Genomic DNA, 11,382 nt, shown 5'->3' with positions numbered 1-11,382 from the left:
ATCTCAGGGTTGTGAGTTCAAGCCCCATGCTGGGCTCTGTGCTGGGCATGAAGCTTGAAAAAAAAAAAAGAAATCAAAAGTGTGTATGTAGGGGAAACACTGTAGAGTAACTCAGAATGCTGACTAAAACAAGCCTTCTAACATGCATTACAGACACATATCTTTCTTCCTATATATAAAGTGTTTCAATCTAACATAATTCAACTGTCCACACTTGCCTGAAAACACACTACTCACTCCTCAGTGGGAGACAACTCAAAGACACATAACATTTCTATATTCCGTTCTGTGTACCATATTTCCAGGCCATTTGCATTCCTCCAAAACAGGCTTGGAAAGCAAGATAGGCAGCCAGGAACAAGAACTATATTAATGTCTTTGCAACTTAATGCAATGGAAAATCCAAATACTTTTTCTTTTTTTTTTTTTTTGGTCTTTTTATTTTTGAGAGAGAGAGAGAGAGAGAGCACAAGCAGGAGAGAGGAGAGAGAGAGAGAGAGACAGAGCATCCGAAGGGGGCTCTGCACTGACAGCCGAGAGCCTGGTGTGGGCTCCCCAGAAAATCCATATACTCTTTACTGAGCCCAAGTAAATGCTATTAATCTCCCTCTCCAAACTGAACTAAACTTATCAGAAAGCAGTTGCATAAAAGTGCCCAACTTTTTAAAAAAGTTTTATTTATTTAAATAACCTGTATATCCAACATGGGGCTCAAAGTCATGACCCTGAGATCAAGAGTGGCACACTCTTCTGACTGAGCCAGCCAGGCACCCCCAGAGTGTCCAACTATTAAAAGGTAAATTATTTTTCAACCCTTAGAGAGACACAAACTAAAACTCCACATTATCTATTGTTCCAAGAAAATTAAATACATTTTCTAGTTCCCTAAAAACAAAACAATAAACTTCAATTAACCAAGAAATTTAAAAAATCTACGCCACATTTTAGGAATTAACAATGACTGTTAATTGGGGCACCTGAGTGGCTTAGTCAGTTAAGTGTCTGACTCTTGATTTCAGCTCAGGTCATAACTGCACGGCTGTGAGCCTGAGCCCTACACTAGGCTCTGCGATGAGCATGGGGCCTGCTTAAGATTCTCTCTCTCCTTCCTTTTGCCCCTCCCCCACTCATGCTCTTTCTCTCTCTCAAAAAACTTTCTCAAGTTTATGTTCAGCTGTTACAAGGATTATAACGGTCTTCTGTCTGAAGGGTTTATAGTACACTGAAATGGCAATTATGTTTGACTACTTTTCTGTATTGATTTATCTAGACACTATCAGCCCTGTGGGAAATGCTTAAACTTTCAGCCTTCACACATGGTAACACTGGGAAAATATCAGCAACAACCCCTTGTTGCCAGTGCTGGTTATTTTCTTATAGTAAATGACCCTGCACCTGTCTTCCTGGTTTGTGTGTTTATGAATCAATTATTGTTTGACAGAAGTGTTGCTGAAGGGTGTAACAATGACAAATTGGACCTCCACTTATAATGAGAATCTGGGGGCTATGTGCAAATAAAGGTTTGAGCAGAATATTTTTTGAATAATTGAGAATTACACACATGAATAAGTTTGGATATGAAAAATGTAGTCAGATGCAGGAAGCCCTTGATTCATCAAATGCCTTAAGAGAAAATACAATCATAGCTATACATTAAATCTGCTGCTTAAAATATGTTAAGGCTTTTAAGCAAAACAGGCTTTTAAACTCAAGGCAATCACTTGGTCCTTTGCTCACACTATTTTGAATGTATTTGTGTGAAAATTGGAGGAGACTCCAAAAAGGCCAACAAACAGTTGTGAATGATCAGTACTATCTTCTGATTCTTTGTGATCCATCATAAGTTGTTATGAGGGGGAAAAAAAAGTTAATTGACCAAAATAAAATGAGATTAATGTCCACTGCCTTATAAGTTTTCCACTTAGGGTGTTGAGTACCATACTTTCAGCTCGAATTTTGAAGATAAATGTTTCTTTAAACACACACACCCACCCACACACACACACCCCACTTTGGTCTTAAACGAAAATTTTTGTCGTAGATTGTAATGGCCACAACCTTAGGTATTTTATATTATGTGTAAAAATGATTTAGCAACAACGACAAGTTTTTTTTTTCAAATGTTTATTTTTGATAGAGTGTGGGCAGGGGAGGGACAGAGGATCCAAAGTGGGCTCTGCACTGACAGCAGCGAGTCCGATGTGGGGCTTGAACTCATGAACCACAAGATCATGACCCGAGCCGAAGTTGGATGCTCAACCAACTGAGCCACCCAGGTGCCCCAACAATAACAAATTTTGATGTCCGAGCAAACTATTTGCTGGAGAAGTCAATCGCCCCTATGAACAGGTCTCCAGCTCTCGCAGGTACATTTGCCTGTCAGGTGCTATTTGCTTTGTATTTATATTAACATGATTGAATAAAGTGTCTTTCAAAATTCCAGTCATGCTGTACTAGTGAGTAGTGAAATCAAGATACAACCAGCATTTAAGATTTTTCTTTAGGAACATTCATAAACATAGAAAAGTAGAGGGAATAAAGTAAAATGAACTCCCATACACCCATCATCCATATACAATGATTATCAAGACATTATCACATATTTTCTTACATAACCACATAGCCCATTGTCACACCTAAAAAGTTAGCAATAATTCCTGGTATTGTGCAATATACCTCAAATGTCTAAATAATGTTTTCTTGAACTGGTTTGTTCAAATTAGATCAATCAGCATTTTTTAAAAAGGCAAAATAGGAGAAAACAGATGAGTGAATATCCAAGGGCATCATATGTAGTAAGGCTCGTTATTGTTTTATGGAATTTCTTTTTGTATGTGTATATGTGTGTCATTTGTAAAACGTATTTCCTTACCACTGGCCCTGGTCACCAGAAGCGTGAAAGCCATTGGTTAGGTGTTCCTCTCCTCTGCAGATTTTGGTATCCAAAACACTTTCTGTAGTTTAAGGATGTATGCACAAGAAGGAGAGCTCTGTATCTTTGCTCCTGCCGTTCCCTCTGCCTAGAACTCCCCTCACCACCATGTCTACCATTTCGTATCTTCCCCAGCCTCTAAGGGCTGAAATGTCATTCCCATCATGGAGCCTTTTTCTGTTCTCCTGCCCAGCTGTCACTTGGCTTGCCTCTTCTTTTTTGCACTCATCACACTGCCTTTGGTAATGGTTATCTGGATACAATATGTGTTTTATCCTACCATATAAATTAAGCTCATTACATGTATGATGCAGAACGTCTTTGCCTTGAGATGTTACTTGCTCTGTGCTTTGTTAACACTAAGCACTTAACAACTGAATAAACTGAGTTAGGAGTTTGAGACATGAGCTATATTAGGCAGTGTCAAAAAACCAGACCCCAAGGAGAGACCAGAGAGGAACCCAAACTTATGAGGTTTAGACTAGATCATAAGAGGCAACAACAATGGTAGCTACATCATTCTTCAGAGCTTCCTATATGACTGCTACTGTAAGAACTTCACTTATTTTATCTAATATTTCCCAAAAATTCTGGAAGGGTATCACCAGCCTTACATATAAGAAACCAAGCAATTGGGGCGACTGGATGGCTCAGTTGGTTAAGCATTGGACTTTGGCTCAGGTCATGATTTCATGGTTTGTGCGTTTGAGCCCTGCGTCAGGTGACCTCAAACCCCGCTTCTGGGGAGTATGAGCCTCCCCCTTTGGGTGAGCCATGCTTCTCTCTTTTTTCCTCTCTCCCCCCCTTCTCTGCCCCTCGTGGGATTCTCTCTCTCTCTCTCTCTCTGCCTCCTGCTCACTTGTGCCCCCTCTCTCTCTCTCTCTCAAAATAAACAAAAGAAACCAAGCAGTTAAGTACTTTCGCAAAGTCTAGCACCTAATCTGTCCTTTCTTTTCTTTCTTTCTTTTTTTAAATGCTTATTTATTTTCAAAAGAGAATGAGAGAGAGATAGAAAGCAAGCAGGGAGGGACACAGAGAGAGTGAGACACAGAATCCAAAACAGGCTCCAGGCTCTGAGCTGTCAGCATAGGGCCTGATGTGGGGCTGAACTCACCAACCGTGAGATCATGACCTGAGCCAAAGTCGGACGCTTAACCAACTGAGCCACCCAGGCACCCCCTAAGCTGTCCTTCCTAATAAGATTCTGTTCTGAGGCTATTCCATTCACTGGGATAGGGACTCTCAATTTTTAACCAACATTTGAATCCATTTCATAGTTCAGGATAAACTAAGGGCAAAACCAAGGATGATCAACCTCGACTTCTCTTCCAATTTGCCAGTTTCTGGAGTCTGAAGAATTTGGAGAAGAATTAGGCAAGTTTGAACTGAAAAACAAGCAAACACCACTCTTTTCCTCTTACACACACATGCATGTGCACACACACACAGCCACACACATACGTGTGTGCATGCACCTTGCATGTGTTAGCTATTCATCCTTCAGACCACAATCTAACAATCCTTTCTCTGGTAATCTTTTTGACTCCCAGGTGAGGTATATTCTCTCATGGAAACATGTCTCTTTCCCTCAGAACACCTGTTTCAGTGTGAAACTCATTTAGTGTGATTATTTGATTAATAACTGCTTTGCCCTTTTGGATACAAGTTCCTACACCATAAGGACAACTACTGTTTTGGCCCATCATATTTTTTCTAGCACTTAACTGCTGCCTGACAGATCTCAGGTGTTCAATAAATAGGGAATATGTTCACGAATGAATAAATGCCTAGGCAAATTTCATCAGTAGTTGCTTCATACTTTAAGAGGAAGCCTGGTACAGCAACAGAAAGAATGTTGGTTCGGAATGAAGGGTTTGGGGGCTAGAAACAATGAGAAGAGAACATCATCCATTCTCGCCACTACCTCCACCAGCCTTGCTGCATCTGTTAACCACATACCTTGTCTTTCCTTCTGTGACAATGGCTGGAACGTCTGGATTCTTATCTAAGTCAACCCCTTCATGGCTCAGGCAGTTGAGTGTCTGACTCTTGATTTTGGCTCAGGTCATGATCTCAGGGTCGTGGGATCAAGCCTCACATCAGGCTCCACAGTGAGCATGGAGCCTGCTTGGGATTTTCTCTCTTCCCCACTTGCACATGTGTGCTCTTTCTCACTCTAAAATTTAAAAGAAAAATTTTAAGATTAAAAAAAAATTTAAAGTCAACCCCTTCACTTTGTACTGGATCCTATTCCCTCCTGCCTCCTCAATGTACTCATTCTCTTTTCTCATGCATTATCACATTTTCACTCCCTACTGCAGCCCCATCCAATAGAATTTTCTAAGATGATGGAAATGTTTTCTGTTGGGCTGTGTTGTTCAGTATGGTAGCTACTATCCACTTGAGTACTTGAATAGCTATTGAGTACTTGCAATGTGGTTAATCACCGAGGAACTAAATTTTGAAAAGTTTATTTAATTTACGCTCCTGGGTGTCTCAGCCGGTTTTAATGAAGTTAAAAACTTTAAAAAAAAAAGTTTATTTAATTTAAACAAACTTTAATAGTTACATACAGATGACTTCTGTCAACATCAAACATGTTATTTTTTCCATCTTAAAAAATATAACCTCTCTTGACTCCACACTACTTCTAGATATCCCATTCTCTGTTCCCTCCTTCACAACATATTCTACAAACTGTTTGTCTATGCTCCCTGTATCCAAGTTCCCTTCCTTTATGTATGCTTTAAAAGTTTATTTGTTTTGACAGAGACAGAGAGAGCACATGTGCAAACAGGGAAGGGGCAGAGAGAGGGGGAGAGAGAGAGAATCTCAAGCAGGTTCCACGCTGTCAGCACAGAGCCTGACATGGGGCTCAATCCCTCAAACCGTGAGATCATTACCTGAGCCAAAATCAAGAGTTGGACACAACCGACTGAGCCACCCAGGTGCCCCCTTCCTTCGTGTACTCTTCAACTTACTTCAATCTATCTTTTGACTCAACATGTCACCCAAATGATGCTCTTCTCAGCATCACCAGGGACCTCTGTGTTGCCAAATCCTATGGTCAATGTTGAGTTTTCATTTTACCCGAACTAACAGCAACATTTTACATGGGTGTTAATTCCTTTCTTGAAAGACTTGCCTGTCTGTTATTTGGGATTTTCCCTCTCTTTCTCTCTTTCCCTCTCTCTCTCTCTCTCAGTTCTCCTCCTACCTCTCTGGCTATTCTTCCTGTTTCTTGTGCTGGATTTTCACCTTTGCATCCTCCAAATAATGAAATGTCACAAGCCTCAGTCCTTAAACCTCATTTCTCATCTATATTTTCTTTCTAGATGCTTTCATCCACCTCCATGGGTTCAAATATTATAAGCGGTGGATGCCCAAAACATATCTCTAGCTCTGAACTCCTTGCATATCCTATAGCAAACCCCCTACTGAAACCTTACATTTGGATGTCTAACAGGCACCTCAAACTTCATATTCTGTAAGATCATTTTTGATTCAGCTTTTAAATCTGCTCTTCCCTGAGTCTTTCACATTTTAATCAGTGCCATCTCCATCTTCCTAATTGCCAGGCTCCAAATTTTGGAGACATCCTTGACTGATATCCTACAGCCAATCCATCAGTAAATTCTCTTTGTCCTACTATTTAAATAAAGTAAGAACCTGACCTTTGCCCATTGTCTCACCTACTACCACCCCCTAGTTCAAGCGTACTAGGGCTAATCTGGATTATTGCAAGAGCCTCCTAACTGGTCTCCCTACTTTTATTTACCTTTACCCCCTTAAAATCACCTCTACAAACAGCAGCCAGAGTGATCCTTTAAAAATGCAAATGTAGGGTCTGTTGGGTTGCTCAGGTCATGATCTCATGGTGAGATTGAGCACCACATCTGGCTGGGTGCAAACAGCACAGAGTCTGCTTGGGATTCTCTCTCTCCTTGTCTCTCTGCCCCTCCCCTGCTCTCTCTCTCTCTCTCTCTTAAAATAAATAAACATTAAAAAATGTTTCAAATAAATAAATAAATAAATAAATAATGCAAATGAACTCATATCACAGCAAGACACCAAGCTTTCCAATGGTTTTCCATCTTTTTCTGAATAAAAATCAAAGTCCTTACAGCAGCCTACAATATCCTGCATAATCTGGCCCCCAACTACCTCAGATCTCCAGGCTCACCCTCCCTCCCCTCCCTGCCTTTGTCTTTCCTTTAATCCAGATGGTCCTCCTTGCTGTTCTTTGAAGGGCCTGAATATGCCACCTTCAATCTCTTTATACTGATTTATTTACTTATTTATTTAAACATCTTATTTTTGAGAGAGAGACCGAGTGTGGGTGGGGAAGGGGCAGAGAGAGAGGGAGACACAGAATGTGAAGCAGGCTCCAAGCTCTGAGCTGTCAGCACCCAGGCGGATGCACGGCTCGAACCCACAAACCACGAGATCATAAACTGAGCCGAGGTCAGATGCTCAACCGACTGAGCCACCCAGGTGCCCCTATGCTGATTTATTTTACATGGCAGTTCTTATCTATCTTTCCAAACTAAACTTTGGAGCCCTTAATCAGAGTTCAGACTTGGGCTGTTTTGTTCCCTGCTGGATTCCCATCTCAAAACAGTGCATAGCACTGAATAGGTGTTCAATAAATCAGTGTTGAGTGAGTTAATTATACTACTAACGCCTAGTAGTATAACCCAGAGTAAATCATTTAGCCTTTCTTGTACCTCATTTTCCTCATCTCTCAAAAGAGAGATAATCTAGGTAATCTCAAAATGCTCATTTACTCAATAAATATTTAATGCTGTCTACTGTGTGCCTGGCACTGAGTAGGTGCTTCACCTACAAGGAAAGGTCACAGTCCCTGCGATCAAGGAGTTGGATGTTGAGTGGGATAACCAGCCACACGGGGAATTACCATGGAGGGCTTCCAGCGAAAACTTCTGAGTGTTCACCAGGGAATGGGTAGGATTCAGTTACGTGAAGAGGGAGTGGAAGCCTGTTCCTGGTTTCCCACGTGTGCATGGGGAACCCTTCCAGACTAAGCCTTGTAAAGGCTAGGACCTCCAAATCCCCAGATTTGGCTCCAGTCTCTTAATCCTATCGTTACCTTACCTCCGATGCTGGTGCATTTACTGAACGAAGAAGCGGAGTGGGAGTTGGGGGTAGAGAGTTCAGTTCCAGCTTTAAAACTATCCGACCTTGGTCAGCAACCCCTCTTTCATAAAGCAAGGCACTGGTAATGGACTTAGGCCCGGACATGCGTATCCTTTTACACTGTTCTCAAGCCCCAATAACACAAATCTCATCCTATTAACCTTAGAGGTCCTTAGCACAGCGCAAAGGTCCTCAACGTTTTTTCCGTCTCGCATTTCTCAGAGCTTTCCTAACAATACGTTCCCGTCGGCGCCAAGCCAAGACGGCTGAACGTCGGCGACAACGTCGGCGCACGCCCGCGAATTGTCCCACACTCTGGGACTTTCACGGTCGGCTCTTCTCTAGAGTTCCCGGGTGTCCTTGCTAGTTGGCCCCCCGCAAGCCCCTGCGCTAACCTGGGAGGAGTTGACCTCTTCTGACTCTACCAACTGAAAAGCGCAGGGGTGGACGCACTGAGCATGCTGGGAGGAAGGCTAGAAAACGAAAACAGAACCTCTCTCAAATAATCAGTCAAGTCTCATTATTAATAGCACATCGCATGGGGCTCATTTGTCCTCAGAGAAATAGGTTTATCCACCTTCCAAGTGAAAACAACGCGTGGCTCCCCCTACGTCTGGCGCGCCCAGCCTTTGGTCTCTTCCGCGCCGGGCGACCCCGCGATCACGTGCTCCCCCATTCCCTCTCGCCGAGCGTGCATTCTGCCTTGGGGACGGCCGAGCCATGGCAGCCCTGCTGAGATCCGCCCGCTGGCTCCTCCGGGCCGGGGCGGCCCCGCGCCTCCCGCTATCCCTGCGCCTCCTGGCAGGTGGCGCGAGCCGGCTGCACGCCGCCCCTTTTCTGCCCGCCGCCCGCGCCGGGCCGGTTGCCGGGTGAGTGTCCATGCTCTGCCCCCGTCCTCCTGCAGCGCGGGCGTCCCCCGGGATCGTGACGCGCTGGTGGGGGCCAGGTCCGCCTGTCCCTCTCCGTCGCTCTAGGGGCCGAGCGTCCTGGAGGTCTTAGACCCCCTTCCCCACAGGGGGTTTACTGCTGACAGGGTCGGTCGAGTTCGGAAGGTCATGGCCGTGTGCATGGTTTGCTTCCGGCATGGATTCTGCTCTCGCCTAGGACTGGGTCGTCCTGCCCTCCGGCTACCAGCGGCCTATGAAGCTGGGGGCTGAGGTGTGGGCTTTGAACGCGGCTGCTGGGATCGGGTGTTACTCTTCTCCTTGGGATTGACCCGGCTTGTGTGCTGTCCCACGTGGGAACGTTATCGGTGATCAGTAATCAGCTAGGACGTGTATTTCGAGAGGTTTATTGTGGGGGGACGGGAGGAATAGTTTGGGAACTTGGGTGAGCTAGGGATCATTTAGAGAGGGACGTTTAATTATCACCAGCTTGGGCTTTTGCATGCATTTTCTGGAGTGGGGTTTTCCCCTAGCTATTTACAAGAGTGTGGTATGAGTTGGGAATTGTCACAGTAGGGCTCTGTAAAAGTGTCAGTGGATGAATAAGTGAACACGTGGAAGGGAAGTTAAATTCCCAGTGGGTGTCAGTGTGTGAATGGATGCTCTGATGGATTGAGGTTTATCAGGAGATAGGTCAGACATAGACTTGGAAGTAGGGGGATTAGGAACTTTGATGGAAAAGTGTTATGAGTAGTATTCTGACCCACCTAAGAAGGGGAGATGGGCACTGAGCTTTTAAAATAGGAGAAAAAGTGATTTTGAAAGACTGTTTATAGATAAAAAGTACTTTGGGAGATAGCAGGACTAAGTGCTAAGGATTTGCTATTGGACAAGTTACTCAACATTTCTAGACCTCAGTTTCCTTAGTTAGACGGAGTGGTAATAACATTGGTAGTACCGCATGAGATTATCTATAAAAAGCACTTAACATAGGACCTGGTACTTAGTGCTTTAATAGTTATTACACTAGTAATAACTATGATTACATGGATCTTTGTGAAGCAGCCTGGAAACTTACTCTCTGCATAAAATTATATGGAGGAAACATTTTATGACTTTTTAAGGAGTCAGTTACAGATCTTTGGAGTGTAGCCTACTTGTAACTTATGGCCTGCCTGGGTTGTTCTCATTAGGCCTGCAACAGCTAACCTTCAGGAGCCATGCCTCTGCTTCCACAGAACTGCATTTCTTTGCTTTCCAAGACTTTATTTTGAGAAAGTTGTGCCAATTACTCTTGATTTTTTTAATCCTTAACTATTCCTGTGAGCCCAGAGGAGGGTCGATATTATCTTCCATCTTCACTGTTGCATTTGTGGAAAACAATAGAACACAATCGGTAGAAAGAGTATTGGTCTCAGTGTTCATCAGACCTGGATTCTATTTACTTGCTACGTAATCTTACCTAACCTCTTTGAGTCTCAATTTCATGATCTGTAAAGTAAAGGTAACAAGGCTTTTCTCCCTTCTTTGCAAAGCTGATTTCTTGTCATTCAGGATTCAACTTAAACACTGTTTCTTCAGAGAAGGCTTACCTCAACATTCACTCTAAAAAACTATCCGATTTTTGTTTTAGGTGGTGTGTCTGACTTGTTTGTTTCCTTAGTAGAGAAAGTGAATTGCATAAGAGCAGGACTTTGTCTTGCTCCCCACTGTGTGCTGAGCTCATAGCAAGCAATAAAGAAGTATTCCTTCTTTCTCTTGCACTCTTAACAATCCTTTTATACAGTCTCATGTAAGCATGCCCACATCTTTCCCGCCTGGAAAACAAAACCTTTCCTAGAACTCTGGACTTAACTGTAGATGCTTACCAGTTTTCCTTCCCTGTTTGTGTTCCTGTCTCCTTTATTTCCTCTCTTTGTGTTCACTCTTTCACCCACTGCAGTCACACTACTGGTAAAAGCTATCGTTGCCTTATTACTTTTTTCTTGTATATTTTTAAATTATAAAACTCATGTGCCTTGAGCAATTGCAAAATAGAGAGGGGATAGTTATAAATTAAAAGTCACTGTTGGGCGCTTGGCTCAGTTGGTGGAGTGTGCAGCTCTTGATCTCTTGATGTGAGTTTGAGCTCCACATTGGGTATAGAGATTACTTAAAAATAAAATCTTAAAGTTATCTTTAATTCTATCACCCAGAGAGAGCCATTGAGATATATATGTCCTTTGTGTATGGATGTTTGTATGTATGTATGTATACATAATTTATGTATGTGCAGATGAAAGTTTATTTCATTTATTTTTTCCCCCAGGGACTTCTTTTTTTTTTTTTTTTAATTTTTTTCTCAACGTTTATTTATTTTTGGGACAGAGAGAGACAGAGCATGAACGGGGGAGGGGCAGAGAGAGAGGG

At 42.9% G+C, this 11,382-nt stretch overlaps 1 protein-coding gene across 1 annotated transcript in view; it reads left to right on the top strand.

The window, feature by feature from the left end:
• Positions 1-8,798: 8,798 nt before the first annotated feature.
• Positions 8,799-11,382, top strand: part of LRPPRC (leucine rich pentatricopeptide repeat containing) — a 110,667-nt gene continuing 108,083 nt past the window's right edge. The window contains exon 1 of the mRNA XM_047068807.1: positions 8,799-8,958. Coding sequence (XP_046924763.1) covers positions 8,810-8,958 — 149 coding nt within the window. The 5' untranslated portion in view covers positions 8,799-8,809. The remainder of the gene's footprint in view (positions 8,959-11,382) is intronic.

The sequence above is a fragment of the Lynx rufus genome, unplaced genomic scaffold (genome assembly GCF_022079265.1).
Source record: "Lynx rufus isolate CCGP_SWC_20201006 ecotype Redwood Valley unplaced genomic scaffold, mLynRuf1.p SCAF_8, whole genome shotgun sequence".
NCBI classification, from domain to species: domain Eukaryota; kingdom Metazoa; phylum Chordata; class Mammalia; order Carnivora; family Felidae; genus Lynx; species Lynx rufus.
This window is presented reverse-complemented; position numbering and strand designations above follow the sequence as displayed.